The sequence below is a fragment of the Lampris incognitus genome, chromosome 2 (assembly GCF_029633865.1).
Source record: "Lampris incognitus isolate fLamInc1 chromosome 2, fLamInc1.hap2, whole genome shotgun sequence".
NCBI lineage: Eukaryota > Metazoa > Chordata > Actinopteri > Lampriformes > Lampridae > Lampris > Lampris incognitus.
The window spans coordinates 111,107,072-111,126,462 of NC_079212.1; the positions used below are offsets into that span (position 1 = coordinate 111,107,072).

General features: G+C 44.5%; 1 protein-coding gene across 7 annotated transcripts in view; it reads left to right on the forward strand.

Annotated features, from left to right (window-relative positions):
- Positions 1-19,391, forward strand: part of eif4g3a (eukaryotic translation initiation factor 4 gamma, 3a) — a 130,054-nt gene that overhangs the window by 109,266 nt on the left and 1,397 nt on the right. For 5 of the 7 annotated variants that reach the window (XM_056273128.1, XM_056273130.1, XM_056273132.1 and 2 more), the window contains exons 21-31: positions 3,478-3,616; positions 4,059-4,174; positions 5,297-5,387; positions 5,564-5,687; positions 6,135-6,355; positions 6,894-7,006; positions 7,197-7,369; positions 8,958-9,083; positions 9,610-9,691; positions 11,905-12,003; positions 12,320-12,466. In XM_056273128.1, coding sequence (XP_056129103.1) covers positions 3,478-3,616; positions 4,059-4,174; positions 5,297-5,387; positions 5,564-5,687; positions 6,135-6,355; positions 6,894-7,006; positions 7,197-7,369; positions 8,958-9,083; positions 9,610-9,691; positions 11,905-12,003; positions 12,320-12,466 — 1,431 coding nt within the window. The remainder of the gene's footprint in view (positions 1-3,477; positions 3,617-4,058; positions 4,175-5,296; positions 5,388-5,563; positions 5,688-6,134; positions 6,356-6,893; positions 7,007-7,196; positions 7,370-8,957; positions 9,084-9,609; positions 9,692-11,904; positions 12,004-12,319; positions 12,467-19,391) is intronic. The other 2 variants (XM_056273129.1, XM_056273131.1) reach the window with 1 other exon arrangement.

Genomic DNA, 19,391 nt, shown 5'->3' on the forward strand with positions numbered 1-19,391 from the left:
TCACCTGACAGTGAGGCGTTTCACCAGGGGGACATAGCACGTGGGAAGATCACGCTATTCCCCCCCAGTTCCCCTCCCCCCTGAACAGGCGCCCTGACCGACCAGTGGAGGCGCTAGTGCAGCGACCAGGACACATACCCACATCCGGCTTCCCACCTGCAGACACGTCCAATTGTGTCTGTAGGGACACCCGACTAAGCCAGAGGTAATGCGGGGGTTCGAACCAGAGATCCCAGTGTTGGTAGGCAACGAAATAGACCGCCACGCCACCCGAACGCCCATAGATTAATGTTTTAATCTAATTGCAAATTAGAAATGGAGTTGGTGAGATAAAAGGTGCAAGATAATGTTTATGTAACCTTAATAAATAGGAAATTTATTTTCTTAATTTCTCCAATACCGATAGCAGAACCAATACGCAGCTTATCAATACTACGGTCTTTAATAATTTAACACCAGTGCCCATTTTACACTGGGTTTCGGTACCCATCCCTACTTATATGTAGACATAATATCAGTTTCCGTTTTTACGCTGACTATACTCACGATTTTTCTTAGCTGTGACCCTGAAAACAACTATCAGAACACTGTCAACCTGCTGAATTGCCTTCATGACTTCCACAACTGGATGTCACAAAAATTTTTGCAGCTAAATGCTGATAAGACAGATATTGATCATAGGTCAAGATAGTACAAATACCCAATTATCGAACAGTCTTGGTTCATTGTCCCATTCAATAATGCAGCGTTGTAGAAATCTTGGTGTCATTTTTTATTAAAACTACAGCTTAGACAAACATGTTAAATCATTGGTTCAATCTTGCTTTCATCACCTCAGAAAAATTTAGAGGATTAAACCATTTCTTTGCACCAAAAATCTGGAAACTGTCATCCACGGCTTCATAACCAGTTGATTGAACTACTGTAATTCCTTGCTCTCTGGCATCAGTAAAAAAAAAAAAAAAAATCTTTCTTCTGCATCTAGCTCATCCAAAACTCTGCCACCAGGATTTTAACTCAGACTAAGAAATATGATCACATTTCACTGATCCTGGCTTCCCTACACTCAGGGTTCCTACGCAGTATGGAATTTGATTTTAGTAATTTCCAGGTCTGGATAAGTATGGAAAAAGAAAAGAGAGTATGGAAAAAGATGTTTCCAGAATATTGCCCATTTGGAGCAGGCAGCCACCGCAGCCAAAATGTTTACCGCTATGTGAGAGTGCGCGGGCCAGAGCGAGTTTAATGTCGTCGAAAACAAGGCAAGAAGTATGGCGTGCGACTGAACGCACACTCCTACATGGAGCTGCCTGTACATTACAGCCTGCAAAACAGCTCTGCCCAAGGGCCTTATAACTGTACCAAAAATGGATATTAGTGACCAAATTAGTTTAAAAGAAAATTCGGCAATATCTTTGAATTGTGTTAACTTATATGGAAAGAGGCTGTAAAGATGTGCTGTTACACTGACGTCATGGCCTGCATGTACAAGTGCACATGCGCGTAATGAAATAAGTTTTTCTCTTTGTTCTGGCAACACCAATGAGGAAGTGTGATTATTCCTCTGTAAAGCTTGTGAAACGAAACCGGTATTCCTACCCTTAAGATGACAGCAACAACAGGTTATGGACCCAGGAGGAAACTAGGAAACCAATGGCACCGTTTATGTTTTGACAGAGTTAAAAAAAATTATGAGTTATGGGAGACAAGTTTTTGGGACACCTGCATCTGCTGGGGCTAAAGGGGACAATATTGAAAGAGCCCAACGAGGAAGAAGAAGAGGAGGGCAAGGATGCTGAGAAAAATGAAGACGCCTACGCTGAATTGATACAGTTTTTGGACTACAAGTCGTTCCCTCATTATGAGAGAAACAGCAGACGATGGGAGAAAAGCGTTTAAAATATTGAGGGAGCATTTTGCAGGGAGGGAAAGTGAACCCACGTTTGATTAGCCTCTACACAGAGCTAACATCTCTCCAGAAAGCAACAAACGCGAGTGTTACAGACTATATTATTTGTGCAGAGACAGCTATTACAGCACTGAGGAATGCTGAAGAGACTGTAAGAGACGAGCTGTTGATTGCAATGATTCTGAAAGGTTTGCCTGAGTCATTTAAGCCGTTTGCCATCCACATAATGCAGGGTGATGAGAAGATAACATTTGGTGAGTTCAAAACCAAGTTGAGGAGCTACAAGAGCACAGAGATGTTTAACACCAGCTCGACTGATGACAATGTGATGAAGGCAAGTGGCGGAGTGAGGGGGAGAGATAAAGAGGGTCCAGAGACAATGTTAACCTGCTATAACTGCAGCCAGAAGGGGCATAAGGCCCGGGAATGTACTGGCAAGCATAAAGAGCAGAGACAGTGGTGCAGTTTTTGCAAGAGCTCCACTCATACATTTTGTTCTTCCGTATGTTAAAGTCTCGAAAGGCATTCTTTAACGTATGATTACTAATTGTTATTTGACTATATTTATAGTTATTTGTTGAACAGTGTTTACAAGTATGTTTTATGTTTTACTCCATCTCATCAGCCAATGAAGCAAAGTCAATGGACTTTAGTTCTCTTTTCTAGTTCGCTAGTGAATTGTACATGAACCCTCTGTCACTGTAGGGGTTGAAGGTATACAGTTATTTAAGTTTACTTGACAAAAATTGCATAACATTGCACTGTTTTAGCATTGCAGTTTGAATGAAATGCTGTGCATTGAATTTGTCTGGGTTTGGTGTTAATTGATTTGTATGAGCTACAGTACCTAGCTACAATCTTATGGCAATTATTTGGCAACGTAATAGCATGCATAGCCAGAATGTAACATACCTGTTAACAGCTGGATTTTAAAACCATTTATTTACATAATAAACATCTCGCTATTTGTACTCTGATGTCAAATATGGTCTGAAAAATCTACCAAGAAGTGTGAAAATTTGAGTCCGGAAAAGTATGGAATTTGAGATGGAAAATGTGTAGGAACCCTGTACACTGGTTACCTGTTACTTTTAGAATTGATTTTAAGATATTATTGAATACTTACAAAGCCCAGAGAGGCCTCGTCTAAAGTTATTTATGAGATCTCTTATCGTCCTATGTCCCTTCCCGCTCCCTGAGATCCTCAGATATATCGTTCCTTGTTGTTCCAAGGGCTATATTGAGGGGAAAAAAGCGATAGAACCTTTGCAGTCAGGGCTCCTACACTTCGGAATGACCTGCCTGAGCAGTTCAAGGTTGCAAACTTTCTCTCGTCTTTTATATCACTTTTTAAAACCCTTTAAAATTGATTTTCAGTGAATTCATTTTATATTTTATGGCATTTTAGTTAATTTTACTCTTTGTGTTTTATAATGTGTTATTTTTATGGCTTTAGTTTGTTTTAATTTTTTTTGTTTTAGTGTGTTGTTTTTATTGTAAAGCATTTTGTGTCTGTGTTTTGAAAGGTGCTATATAAATAGTTTATTATTATCATTATTTACCCACAGCACCACTGGGTGTCCAGGAGAGCTGACCAGGGCCCCAAAACCATCGAGCAGATCCACAAGGAGGCCAAGATCGAGGAGCAAGAGGAGCAGAGGAAGGTGCACCAACAGCTGCTCTCCAAGGACAGCAAGAGGCGGCCAGGTCAGACCTGCAAGCTAAATCCTCTTTAAGGCTTAGAGCCGCACAGCCGTAGTCACTCAGGAAGGCGGCAGGCAGACAGACATCCTCTCTCTATAGCCTGCACAGATTGTGCCCTGTAGTTTGACAGGAATCCCTCATTACAACTTCCCATCTGTTATCTGCCCTATAACATTTTATCACATACCAGAAGCTGAGAGGTAATGTTCTATAGCCAGTCTGTTCGCTTCTCTTGTGGTCATTTAACTGCTTCCAGAAAAAAAATAGTTACCATAGATGTGAATCATTGTGTGAATCAGAATCATGGAGGTGTATTTCCATCCAGAATAAAATAATAAATTTAAATTGTACAAAGGCGTTTCTTCCACACCATCCCTAAGTGTATTTTTGTTTCTGTTTTTTTTTTTTACCCTTTTTCTTTTGTGTGTGTGTGTGTTGGTCCCAGCAGACCCAAGAGAACAGAGAGATCAGCGCACACCAAGAGAGGAGACCTGGAACACTGTGCCCATGACCAAGAACAGCAGAACCATCGACCCTACCAAGATCCCAAAGATCTCCAAGGTCGGAAATGGCGCCACACGCCAACACTGGTGGATTTCATCTTTAATTGCTCCCTTTAACCACAGCCTTTTTAAGTTCACTTGGCTGTTTTTGGGCTTGCACTGAGATATAGTAAAATGCGCTTCCACTGCAAGTAATTTGAAAAAGACAACGCATGTTATTGAAATGTTCTAATGTCAAAACAATAGCTCAGTTGATCGAAACTTGTGTTTATCACACCTGATCTGAAATGAAGAGCAGGTCCCTGTCCTGCAGGTATGTAATTATTATTATTATTATTATTGTTATTATTATTAAAATAATTGGTTTCTCTCTACTTGAATTTAAAGTGTCTAATGTTTTTATAGAAACATTGTGTGTAATCTGGATCTGAAAGCATCAGATGAGTCTATAGATTGATTTGTGGGCACATACAGTTATGGTCGAACAATGTTAAGCCATTTTCAAATTTCAGATAAATAGGTTAGTTTATTTTCTCTGTGGAACATGTCTCATCTTGACAAGTTTAAATGCTTGTGGCTTATAATGGGTTTTTTCCAGTGTGATTTTCTCTGTCAGTCAAGGACTGTTAAACCAGTACTCTGTACTTTGAGTCTCAAGTTTCTCCACACAAAAGCCTTACTGTTTAAACAAGACTAAAGCCCGCCCTCAGATGAATCCCCATAGAACCTTACAACTGGGAAATGTACACAAACCATCCCTGTCCTCAGCTGATCTACAATTTATTCTGGTTTCTAAGTTTAGTAAAAAGTAATCCACCTACTGGATGCATGAGGCACCGCCATATAAAGCGCTGCAGGGTTTTGATCCCCCTGCTGGAAGGAGCATGCATCGTTCTCAGCATTGCCTCGTAGTAATAACTGAATTATCCTCAGGGACTGTTCTCGAAATATATGGTGTTAATCTAGACATTGCATCTTACTTGCTGTACATCTTTAATTAGCATTTTAGATTTCAATCAATTAAAAATTGTCTGGTGTACCTGTGACGTTCGGGGTTGTAGTCTAGGTCACATCCACATTAGGCCTTTCCTCTCTGTTCTATCTTTGGTGTTGATTGTGAACAGTCTACCAAAGTAGCAATACCAGGAACTTGAATGTAAATAAACCTCTCCCTTTACAGCCTCAAATGGATGAAAAGATCCAGCTGGGCCCACGGGCTCAAGTCAACTGGATTAAGGGCAGCAGTGGAGGAGCCAAAGCCAGCGACTCAGGTGAGACAAAACAAATAAGTCACCCCGGTCCACATGTTTTACATTCTTTGAAGTTATATATGACAGTATGTGAACCTTCCTTGTGTTTTGTTGCGATTAATTGATTCAGTTTTATCACATCTGTGCAACAGAATTGCAACTTTTTTTCTTGTTTTTTCTTCTTTTTTTTCAATCAGAACTATCACGGTCAGGTGGCAGTAGTCTTAATCGCTACTCTGCACTACAGTCCACTCCTTCACCTCAACCCTCCACCCCGCCCACACAGAATCCAGACTATGACTCCAGGAGAACCCTGGGAAGGTAAGGGGCATGATGACAGATCATTTTTTGCAAACCTGTAAGGTTAATACAGAATGTAATTAAAATCCCTACCTCATATGCATGTATTTACTTGTATATTCATCCTTATTTTTCTCAGAAATCTTGATGTTATAGCCACATAACCTCTTACTGTATATATGTGTTTGGGGTTTTTTGCCCCAAACACATATATACAGATATATCCCCCTGTATATACACCAGAGGTGGAAAACTCTGTTTCAGAAAGTAGAAGTACTAACCATGTATTTGCTCCACCCATGCACTAAACCAGCTGATTGTAATTAGCACAACACTTCAGCCAGGTAGGAGAACTAATTAGTGAAATCAGCTGGTTTCGTCCATGGGTGGAGCAAATACATGGTTAGTACTTCTACTTTCTGAAGCCGGGTTTTCCACCTCTGATATACACATATATCCCCCTACTAGTCGTAGCAGTGCAGGAAGGGAGTGCAGCGAGAAGCCCCTCAGTTCGACACCGTCAACACGGCCTGGGCCCTTTGTCAGGGGAGGCAGTTCCAAGGAGCTCCTGGAGAGCCAGGCCCCTGAGGAGCCCCGTAGAGAAAGGGAACGGGAGGGAGCTGAGCCTAGGAGGCCTAGTGTTACCGAAGACAAGATGGAGCCAGAGCGAAGCAGAGCCAGAGAGCCTGGTAAGGGACGCCACACTGTGCAAACATCAGTCGTACAAATTGCACCGACACACAAATTATTCCTGTCGGTACTATACTGGTATTCCCGTCAATACTATACTGATATTCAACTTTACTATTGTTTTTGAAGACATTAAGGGTGATCAAGGTGTGGCATGGCATGGGAACTTATGTTTTCAACTGTTTTATAGCTATCTTCATTTGGATAGTTTGCCATGTTTTTATTGCAAACAGATGAGCAAATTACATGGACAGTTCTCAGGGTTGTTTTTCTTATAAACTTTTTAAATTGAAATGCAGTTGAGAAACAATCCATGACATAATCCATCCTCTTTTATGTGTCATGGTTGTTAAAAATGGGATGAGATAGGGTTGATGATTATTTAAATGGGAAAATAACCAGAGGTCACCATAAACATGGAACAATGATTTCTGGCCTTTATATCTAGGTCATAGCTGATACCTGACTCAGCCTAACACACACACAAACACACATTGAGCACAGTGCCATTATAACAGTGTAATTACCCCACGACAGTGAAACCTGAGCCAGTAGTCCAAACCCCAGACAGACCCACCCTCTCAGAAGAGGAGATGGAGAGGAAGTCCAAATCCATCATAGACGAGTTCCTGCACATCAATGATTACCAGGTACTGGCAGTCTCAAGTCTGATCCAACGGTGACATGGACTAGATGAAACTCAGAGCAAGTGATCCATGTACAAACTCTGTTGGATTTTTTTTTCCTTAGTTTTACATTTTTCAGGTGACAAAAGTTTTTAAAAAAAAGCCTTTATAAAAAATGAGTTTTAGCTTTAAGCCTTGGTTTCTCTGTCAACAGGAGGCGGTGCAGTGTGTGGATGAGCTGGATCTGGCCTCTCGGCTCCACATGTTCGTACGTGTGGGGGTGGAATCTACCCTGGAGCGCAGTCAGATCACTCGGGACCACATGGGCCAGCTCCTCTTCCAGCTAGTACAGCAGGGAATCTTGCCCAAAAACCAGTTCTATAAAGGGTCAGTCCCTCTGCTACTCATGCTGGACCACCTCCTCCCCCATACAAAATGTATCTCAGGGTGCCCACTCAGGTTGTTAAAATATGGAAAACGAGCCGATATGTCCAAGTCTTAATGATTTTGTAATTAGACTTAAAAGTATGGGAGTAAGTGGTAATTAGACAACTACTGTTTGGTTTTGATCAAATCACCCACATATTCTGTGTAGTTATATAGCCAATTTTATTTAATTTGATGTATAGTGTTGTGAAAAAAAATTATATAGAGAATAAATAATATGGTGTAGCTCAGTGGTTCTCAACCTTTTTGGGGTCCTGGACCCCCTGCGTATTTTTGATCTACCCTGAGGACCCCTCCGCCTGATCTTGGGGGAGGGGGGTTGCAATTTGATAGAAACAGTAGAAACTGCATTTTAAATTGCATTCTAGCATTTATTCACTCTTTGGGGCAAAAATAAGAGCTTTCAGTTGTAACTTAGATATAGTTAACAAAACAGAATTCTTATGCAGTAACTTTCAGATATATGTAACAAAACAGAATATGTTTTCAGTAACTTTCAGACATATGTAACAACAGAATTCTTATGCAGTAACTTTTAACAATGTAAACGGGAGCGAGATCGCTTATTAGAATACAATAAATTACACTTGTGAAACAGATGTAATTAGAGAAAAAAGTCCTGTTACCCTTTATAGTTTAGGTAGATAAAGGTCTCAGTCACATTTGAGTAAAATAATCCTATTTCTATAAATGTCATAGGATCTTTTTTTTAAAGATATTTTATTTTCACGGACCCCTTGCAATTACACCACGGACCACTAGGGGTCCGCGGACCCCCGGTTGAGAAACACTGGTGTAGATGATTGGACAACAGCTAAGGTGGTTCAAATCATCAATAGCTTGAAATCTGGACAACAACAAAAAAAAATCATGTCTGCAAAAACTGACCTTTTGGAAAAGTTGTGGAAGTTCTGGCATATCCCTCTGTCATGATGTGTCAGACAAATTTGCCCTCAAAGGACACGTCGGCGTGGCAACGTGCATTGGCATGGCATTCCTGTGTAAGCATACAAGAATTTAAAAAGGGTGGGTTCTGACAGTCAGGCACTTAATTTCATTAGGATACAATGGCATTAAGTTCCCATTCCTTGTTGAGGTATAGTATTGTTATCTGAAAAAGGGAGCCATATTCAGTTAATGTCCTATTCCTGTAGTCTAAAACAGTTGAGTCAACATTTATGAGCATGATCTGCCAGACGTTAAAAAAAAATGAAGGATTTAAACATACACTGTCATCACTAATGACTCATCATATAAAAAAATCTGGAGCTGCTTAGTCTAGAAAAAGGAGAATACAGAACAAATGTGGTAACTCAAGCATCCCCATGGTTCACAAAGTCAGTTTTCCACTGGTATCCTCTTATACGTATTCTCATATCATTGAGCACCATTATACTTTTTGGTGTAATGGGTTTCAGGTAAAGTCATCTGGTTTATAGGATATGAGTTATACACTTAAATTCTGAAACTGAAAGGATGGTTCGTAGCTCCATTCTAACTCGGCAATGTACCTCGTGTGTCTCCCCAGGTTTGCAGATACCCTGGAGGTAGCGGATGACATGGCCATCGACATTCCCCATATCTGGTTGTACTTGGCTGAGCTGCTCAGCCCTGTGCTGAAGGAAGGGGGCTTCTCTGTGAGAGAGCTCTTTAGGTAAGGAAACCCTTACAGTTAAGTCCTTAAACCTGCACTCTTATCCAGAAATGAGACAACAAGCAAGCAAACAAATAACAGCTAAAAGCCCACAGTAACGGCTAAGATGGTAACTCCACTGTGGATGTATGTCATCCTTTGTCACTTCTATGAACCATTTTGTATTCACTCTTTGCGCTTGATTTTTGTTTTATAGCAAACTTTATTTAGCTTGGTATTTAGCTACATAGGGAAACTATGTAGTTCTAGAGAGGAAATTCCCTGACGCATTACTGTAAATTCACGTACAGTAGACAGGTCAGAATCAAATGGCCTTTAAGTCCCCATACCAGGCTGTGAACTCATATATTGCCTCTTTCTCAGGGTTTCTCCCTCCCATGGCTTTCGCTGTTGTCTCTTTGTGGAGTATTTGTGTTGGCACTGTCTTCTCCATTCCCTGCTGTGGGCTCTTTGTTAACTAAATCATGAAAGGGGAAATGGTTGAGCTGAATTGCATCTGATTTCTGTCTGTTCTATGTGTTCACAGTGAATTAAGCAAACCATTGCTTCCTGTGGGAAGAGCCGGGATCTTATTTTCTGAAATACTGCACATACTATGCAAACAAATGGTAAATGACATTTGCTTTCATCTAAATTCCTCTATGATTGTTCTACCACCTACCCTCATATTTGTACTGTTCATTAGAGCAGAGGAGTGTAGCTAACATAACACTTTTAAAGATGAATGGGTTTGAGTGCAGTAACTTCATGTGAACATGAAGCAGCCATGGTGCTCTCCCATGTCCTCTTATGTGGCAAGTCAAGTCAATTTTATTTGTGTAGCCCAACATTACAAATTTATTGTAGGGGGCTTTACAGCGATACAACATCCTGTCCTTACAACCGTCCTTAGACCCTTGCATTGGCTAAGAAACCATCTCCCTAAAAAAAAGCCTTTAACAGGGGGAAAAAATAGGAAGAAACCTTATGCCCCAGACACACGGGACACGTCACGTCATGTCGCCATTAACATTCCGTCAATGTTAGTTTTGACCTGCCTCACAGCGCACGTCGCGTCACGTCATGTTCCACCCACGCGCAGCTGATGAAGGACTGTAAAAACAGCATCTGCGTGCGGCAGAGGCATGGGTAGAGTGCAAGAGGACGGAAAACAGTATCCACACGCGGCAAAAGGCACGAAAAGGTAGGTAAAAACAGCATGAGCGCGCGGCAGAGAAAGCGAAATGACCAACGGCACTAACGGCAAAAGGCAGAGAGTGAGAGGATCTTCAAGATGCGTAAACAGCAGAACCAATATCATTATATCAACTTTATTTCTTATTTATACAACTGGTTGACGGATCCGTCAGCCATCGAGAATCCAAACTCTGTAATTCTTGATGTTGAATGGAGCCATCGGACGTGACGGAATGTGGCTAGTGTGACACCTCTCATTGTTTCCAATTAATAATTTACTTGACATTCGACGTTCGACGGTGGACGTGACGTGACGTGTCCTGTGTGTCTGAGCCCTTAGGGAGAGCAACGGAGGGAGGGATCTCTCTCCCAAGACAGACAGACGTGCAATGGCTGTTGTGTGTACAGAATAAAACACAGTTTGCAGAATACAACATTGAAAGAGGATACCAGAATTATAATGGAATTATAAAATCTATTAAGAACATGATGAGAATGCCAAGCAGTGTCCAGATGTCACTGGAACAGCCTAGGACCTAGGTTCCCAAATGGTGTGCTGTGGGATTTTGTGAAACTATACATTATTATTGCAATATACAACTAAAAATTATCAATTTTTTTTTAATTTTCTGTCAGTATTTTGTACATACTCATTTCCCAAAACAGAGACAAATTATCTGCCTATAAAAAAAAATTATTTAAAAACCTTCTGTCAAAGAGAACCCCAGGCCTAGGACCTGAACCACATGACCACCATGACCATGTAGACCTGACATGACAGACTACACATACAGGGGAGACTGACATTACACCATTCACATACACAGGAGAAGAGACAACAAACAACATTAGTCACACATCGGAGAGAGAGAAGGATGGCATTGAAACAGGATAACAAAATGATATTGATTTATAATACATATAAAGGATGTGATGAGGAGGATGCCAAACAGTGACCAAGTGGCGACCACCATCACCATGAGAACCCGGGAGGAGGACAGACTACACGTGCACATGGGAGAGACTCGCATCACACCATTCACATACATGGGAGAAGAGAAAGGAGAAGATATCATTCAGAGAGAGAGAAAAGACATTAGAGAGAAGAGAACAGTTTGCAATAATCTATACTCTATAATCTCATTGGCAGAATAGTGCTTGGTAAATTCACTGAGACAGAAACCGACCCGCCATGCAGTACAGGTCGTGAAGTACTCAATTTAAAGGCAACTAATTGTAGGTTAAGGCAGAAAGATGAGTTTAAGTTTGGATTTAAAGGACTCAACAGACAGGTTATTCCACAACAACAGGGCCCGACAGGATAAGGCCCTGCCACCAGCTGACTACTTTTTAACTTTGGGTACACAGGAGCTCTGTATTTTGAGAGTGGAGAACTTGAGATGGAATATGCTGTTTAAGGAGATCATACAGGCCACAGGCTTACACCTACATATAAACACACACACAGGCTGTGACACAACTTTAAAACTTATGCATGTAATCTATCTGTTGTAGTTTCTTTGTTCTCTTGTGACAAACTTGTTAGAGCACTGTATTCAATAATTCATTTCAACTCTTAAGAGTCTAGAGGTCATTCTTTGAAAGCCCCTGCATCTGACACAATCTGAACCTCTCTCCCCTTTAGAGCCATAGAAAAGTGGGCGCCTTGTGGAGGGAATCCGGCCTCAGCTGGAGTGACTTCCTGCCAGAGGGAGAAGAAGTCCACACTTTCATCTCACAACAGGTTGATGATCAAAGCTTCTGGTGTCTTTGGGAAACAATAACAGTACAACAGTAACTGCAGCTCACTAACCTAAATCCTCCTTTAAACTGACAAGATGACCAGAAACGCTCCTCTTTTTAGTTTGCAATGGCCCTGGAGAGTTGTTACAGGATAAGGAGGAGTTAAACACACATTCCCACCTTTTTTTTTCTTTTTTTTTTTTCCTGTTATTCCAGGTCTCACATTTGAACCTCTGGACATTAAATGTCGCCATCTTCAACCACTATTTAATTGTATCTTTTCTCTCTCACTTGGCCTTGTCTCTTGCCGCTTACAGAAGCTCCAGTTCACTATGTTGGACTGCTCCAGTCCCGAGGCTGCTGTGTCTAAGAGCACCCTGTCTCCTGAGGAGATGAGCCACCAGTTGGAGAGACTTCTCCTGGAGGATATGGCCAGTGATGAGCAAATCTTTGACTGGGTAGAGGTATGGGAGGATACATGTGTGTTTTTCCATGTGCACACATACACATACACTAGGGGTGGGAATCGCAGAGTAACTCACGATACTATCACGATACATTGCCCACAATAATGATAGTATCACGATACAGCAATTCTGCAATACTTGATACATTGCAAGACAATCATCTACGATACATCACGATATCTGTGTAACTGAAGAAGATATCGCTAAAAGGGCAAAAAACAGGAATTATGTATTCACTGCGTTGTGATGTCAGTTTCACAAAATTTGGCCACTGAAATGAAACAATGTACAACAAAGTGCATAGAGACTTAGTTTAATGCCTCTTTTGTGTGTGTGTGTGTGTGTGTGTCCCATAACACTCACACACACACACACTGACTGCAACTTGTCCATGTGCACATGTGCCATCATTCCAATGTAAAATAGCCCATCCATCCATCCATCCATTATCCAAACTGCTTATCCTGCTCTCAGGGTCACGGGGATGCTGGAGCCTATCCCAGCAATCATTGGGCGACAGGCGGGGAGACACCCTGGACAGGCCGCCAGGCCATCACAGGGCCCTCGAGTAACAAAACAAAAAAAACCCGAGATCTCAGTAAAATGAAAAAGTGCAAATAAAAAAAATATGTAGCCATAAACTGGTAAAAGGTCTAACTGCCAGAAAGTAGAACAGTTCTGAGGTTAAAATGCTTAAGGGAAGGATACAACTATGCCTCACTAAAATATTTTCAATCTGTGTAAATTAACTTTACAGAAAACAAAAAAACAAAAAAAAACAAATACATTAATGAAAAAAATACACATTTCTCCCTCAAAAATTACAACGCTGGAATAGCTTTTTCAGTGAAATATTTTCAACTCGGTGTGTCATATCTTGCCCAGCTTTTGAAGCATTTGGCAAAAATATTCATTTTCGACTACATTGTATGAGCAAAGGTCCTTGCAAATAAATCTAGCGATAGACTTAGTAATACCGGTAGTCCTTGGGGATGTAAAAGTAAGCTTTGCTTTAAACATCGTATTTATTGTAGGCTGATTTCCAGTTGTGGTCATGTTAGCTGTTTTCTCCACGATGAGATCAGGATGATGACGAACAAGGTGTCTATGCACATTCGTAGTGTTGCCCATGTACTCAACTTTAACGAGACAGGTCTTGCATATTGCATTGTGGTAGGAATGAGGAAAAACACAGGAGACCAAGGCGAGTTTGATGTTTATTCCTCAACTCCAAAAACCAACTGCAGCAGGAACAACCCTGCACCGGCGAGCCCGGGAACGTAAACCACGCCCCCAGCTCACAGTCCTGCTGGGTGAGAGGCATAGCCCCTAGTGTCCGCCACACAGCCCCCCCCAAACACCCAGAAGGGACTCCTGGAAAGAAAATTAGTGTCTCACTGGAGGCTTAAGCAGCCTGCCATAACGGCTGCGCTGTCCCTCAGCCGAAACAGTAGGTGAAACACAGTCCAAAGCCGGCTGAGAAGCAGAACGCTGAACCCGTGAAGACACTGCCGGGGTCCTGGAAGGAGGACGACCCCGACGGGGAACCTGGGCCGGAAACACAACTTCGCCTGCCACCCTGTGCGCCGGTTTAAGCCTATCAAGCATGACACGCTCCCTACGCCCACCCATATCTAGCACAAAACCCTTAGGACCCGTCTCAAGAACCCGAAATGGGCCATCGTATGGGGGTTGGAGGGGCGAGCGGTGAGCATCATGCCGTACAAAAACAAAACGAGCCGACATGAGCTCCGGAGGCACGAACGACCGCGGAAAACAGTGGTGAACGGGGCCTGGAACCCGAGTGTTGTCGGACAAAAAAGGATAAACGGCCGGACGGGGTCGAGGAGCGGAACTCCCAGGCAAAAATTCCCCAGGGACGCAGAGCTGCTGACCGAGCACCAGCTCAGCGGGTGACGCGTCGAGGTCCTCCTTAGGAGCCGAACGCAACCCGAGCGTAACCCAAGGTAAACGATCCGCCCAGTTACCATCCGAGAGCGCAGCGCACAGCGCTGCCTTGAGCGACCGGTGAAAACGTTCTCACAAGCCGTTAGCCTGAGGGTGATACGCGGTAGTGCGATGTACCTGCACACCCAAGGATCGCGCAAGTGCCGACCAGAGCTCTGACATGAACCGGGGGCCCCTGTCTGAGGTGATATCTGATGGAGTGCCGAAACAGGCGACCCAGGAGGAAGGAAAAGCGCGTGCAACATCCGAGGATGTTGTAGAGGATAGAGGGACAGCCTCTGGCCACCTGGTGGTCCGATCTACCATTGTGAGCAGGTGCGTAAAACCCTGTGAAGAAGGTAGAGGGCCCACCAGGTCCACATGCACGTGGTCGAAACGTCTGGCCGGGATCGGAAACGGCTTGAGGGGCGATTTAGTGTGCTGGTGGACCTTAGCGCACTGGCACGCTACACATGCAGCTGCCCACCCCTTGACGTCCTTGCGGAGGCCAGGCCAGACAAACTTGGAACCGACCAACTTCACCGACGCCCGAACTCCAGGGTGCGAGAGGGAGTGAATCGAATCGAAAACTCGATGGCGCCAGGCCACTGGAACAACGGGGCGAGGACGGCCGGTGGAGACATCGCAGAGGAGGGAAGGACTGCCTTCCTGCATCACAGCGTCCTCTAGCTTGAGACCGGTACGCGTTGACCTAAGGGCAAGGACGTCCGGGTCACTGGGCTGGTCGGCAGCCATAGCGGAGAAATCCACACCGAGGTGCACAGGACACACAAGCACACGCGACAGACAATCAGCAACAGGGTTGGACTTCCCGGCCACATGCTGAATGTCCGTTGTGAACTCGGAGATCGCCGCTAGGTGGCGCTGTTGACGAGCAGACCACGGCTCAGTCACCTTGGACATGGCAAAAGTCAGCGGCTTATGATCCAGATAAGCCGTGAATGGGCGACCCTCCATCAGGAAGCGGAAATGCCGGGTTGCAAGGTGCAGTGCCAGCAACTCCCAGTCAAAAACGCTGTACTTGCAGGGTCGTTAGCCTTCTTAAGCCGCAGGGCTTCGTAAAGTGGCTGAAGGAGGTGGGCAGCGCAAGGGAGGAAACGGTTATAGAAATTCATCATGCCCAAGAATTCCTGCAATGCCTTAACAGAGACTGGGCGGGGAAATTCCGCCACCGCTTGCACCTTAGAAGGCAACAAGACCGCGCCTTGCGGCGAAATGCGGTGACCCAAGAAGTCAATCACCGGCAGTCCAATCTGACACTTGGCCGGGTTGACTATCAGGCCGTGTTCGTCCAGACGACGGAAAACCTGTTTCAGGTGCGCCAGGTGCTCCTCAGCTGATGGACTGGCCACTAATATGTCGTCGAGATAAACGAACACGAAAGCAAGGTCACGCAACACCGAGTCCATCAGCCTCTGAAAGGTTTGCGCTGCCCCCTTCAAGCCAAAAGGCATGCACATGAACTCAAAAAGCCCAAACGGGTTGATCACTGAGGTCTTGGGCACGTCCTCTGCGCGCACGGGAACCTTTTGATGGCCGCGCACCAGGTCCACCTTAGAGAAAATAGTGGTACCTGCCAGGCTTATGGAAAAGTCCTGTATGTGTGGGATGGGATAGCGGTCATTGGCGGTGACGTTGTTCAGGCGGCGAAAATCGCCGCAAGGCCGCCACGACCCATCCGCCTTGGGCACCATGTGAAGCGGCGAGGCCCACGGGCTGTTGGAACACCTCACTATACCCAGACGCTCCATGATGGCGAACTCCTCCTTAGCTATAGCCAATTTTACCGCGTCGAGGCGCCGCACGCGCGCAAAAACTGGCAGTCCCAGAGTGGGAATGAAATGTTCTACCCCGTGTTTAGTAACCGCGGTGGAAAAGGCAGGCGTAGTCACCGATGGAAAATCCGCCAGCAAGCGCTGAAAAACATCCCCTAATGCTAAAAAGTTAGCGTGTGTTAACGGCCCGGCTCCCCCTGTCTCGCACAGAACAGTGGCGAAAGACACAGCATCAATTAAACGGCGGTTTGCAACATCAACCAGCAGACCATTAGCACACAGAAAATCCGTGCCGATAATAGGAACAGTAATGGCGGCCACTACAAAGTCCCACTCAAAATGGCGCCCGTGGAAGCAAACAGTCACCAACCTTGTGCCAAACGTCGCAATGGACGAACCGTTAGCCGCACTTAACTGTGGGCCGCCGCCTTCGGCCGACCTGTCTGTCTTAGCAGGAGGGAGTAGGCTCTTTTGCGAGCCTGAGTCCACCAGAAACCGTCTTCCTGACATCGTGTCCTTAATGAAGAGCAGCTCACTACGTCCGCCAGCGCCCACAGCTGCTACTGAGCGCTGGCCCGGGAGTTTCCTGCCACCTCAAACAATCACGGAGGGACGCAGCGCCTCGCTTTGCCGCCGAACCGCTGGTGGAAGAAACAGAGGCCTCTCCCACGCCGTCTCCGGGCAGTCACTTCAGCCACCACTGCCGGGTCCGCGTCCTCCGACGTCGGCTGCAGAGGCTCCGATGCCACACTCTGCACAGAGAACCGTCCGGTAGCTAGCAGGACCCGATCGGCCTCCTCAGCCAAACCTCGGCAGTCACCAGCGGCCAGACACGGGGAGTTAGCCAAAGCCGCGTGCACAGGAGACGGGAGCTGGCGCAGGAAAACGTGCGGGAAAAGGAACCCACCTTCGTCTGAACCTAGCAGCGACAGCATATTGTCCATGAGATCCACAGCCGTCCCGTCGCCCAAACCGGATAGGGAAAGGATTCTATCTGCCCTCTCTGCGGCAGATAGACTGTACCTCCGGAGCAGAAGATGTTTGAGGGCGACGTATTTATCGTGTTGCGGAGGGGCGCGCAACAGCTGCATGGCCCGGCGTGTGGACTGCTGGTCCAGCGCAGCGACGACCAAATAGTATCTGGAGTCGTCCGCTGAGATTCCACGCAGGTGGAACAGCGCCTCGACATGCTGGCACCACGAGGCTGGGTCGCTCTGCCAGAACTCTGGGAGTTTCACAGCCGCGGCGAGAACGGCCGGCTGTGAGAGTTGGGGCGGCGTGGCCGAAGTGGATTCACACTCCTCTTCTGCTCCAAACATGTTCAGTTCGGGGTCACCAATGTGGCAGGAATGAGGAAAAACACAGGAGACCAAGGCGAGTTTGATGTTTATTCCTCAACTCCAAAAACCAACTGCATCAGGAACAACCCTGCATTGGCGAGCCCGGGAACGTAAACCACACCCCCAGCTCACAGTCCTGCTGGGTGAGAGGCATAGCCCCTAGTGTCCGCCACAGCGTAGTCTTTATTGATTTTGTTTGTCCCATCCATATTGTAAAAGTCGAAGTGGGCCCAGGCTTTAGACTTGAAAGATGACGGTGCCTCTATGATTTGCTCTCTCCCACTGTCTGCAATTTTCCCCCTGTGAGTTTCTTCTTCTTCACCCCAAGTTTACCCTTATTCATTTGATAAGCACCACCACGAGGAGTCATGAAGTAGTGACTGGTAAGTCAAATTGGTGGGGGAATCCGTTTAAAGCACCTGCATATTTTAATAAGAAATATCGATATTTGGCGCCAGTGTATGGATAACATATGGCAAGAGGAATTAATACAATATATTCCGGTATCGATATTTTGTCACACTCCTAGCATACACATAGACACTACTCACACAAACATTTTGCATCAACAGACGATTAAGTAGGCAAGGTGCCCAAATGTACTAGTTTCATGAGACCATCCACCAAAATTAACATGGGCAACGGGCTGTGAGTTGGGAGAAAAAATACACAAGGCATTTATTATATTGACGTGTACAATTAATTTTATGGTTTATATATGTGTGTGTGTGTGACTGCATGCATGCATGCATACACACACATGCCAGCCATGTTTCAGCCATGTTTCATCCATCATCATCCATCCTTTCCCCCACCTACCTTAGATGCTACATAAATGATGCAGCAACATGTCTTCAGAGACACCGCTGTTTCAGTTCAATGTGGGTTAGAGCCATTGCTGCCTATATAATGCTTCCATCGATGGTTCTGTGGAGATGCCATCATGTTTGCTTTGTTTGGGTTCACATGTTCCGTGGGTCGGTGCAGGAGCTGCGTCTGACTGGAGTTTCATTTCAGCTGTAAAACAATTGGCTGGACTTGAAATGTGCATTTAGTTCACACGTTTTCATAGGATTTGTCAGCAAAGGTGACTTATGAATCTATTTGCTGTTGTATTTTTCAGTAAAATACTTATTTAAATAAGAGAGCAAGACCTCTCAATTTTATATAGTTGTTATATAGTTGTTCCAAAAATTCCTCGTCCATATATATCCAATTGTGTGTTGGCCCTGTGATGGCCTGGCGGCCTGTCCAGTGTGTCTCCCTGCCTGCCACCAAATGATTGCTGGGATAGGCTCCAGCATCCCCGCGACCCGAAGAGCAGGATAAGTGGTTTGGATAATGGATGGAATGGATGTAAAAAGTAAAATGTTCCATGTAATGATGCATGTTGTTGATATGCCTTGTAGTTAGGTTTTTGAAATGGCATCCTAAATATGACTTAAATGGAGTCAAAATTTGCAAAAATACATGACTGAAACATCTTATTGCTTTTAAAGCTCTTAAAAGTTTACAGCTTTTAATGAAGGGCCATATTTGAACTGCAGGCCTGACTGCGGGCAACCTTGACATTCACCTTGACTGACATTTATAACAAACGTCATCCTGCTTCTCTTAGGACTTGTCTATCTTTTTGGGAATCTGTGTGTTGCTTCTTTGTATTTGAAAGTGTCTTTACCACATGCTCATCAGGTGACTAATGTAGGCCAGTCAAGGCTGAAACACTCAATTTCTCCTTTTCCACAAATATCATACTTTGCCACAGTTGTCAGCACTTTATTCCACAAAAAAGAATGTTCCTTATTTTAACATTATCAAATTGATTATCAAATTATCAAA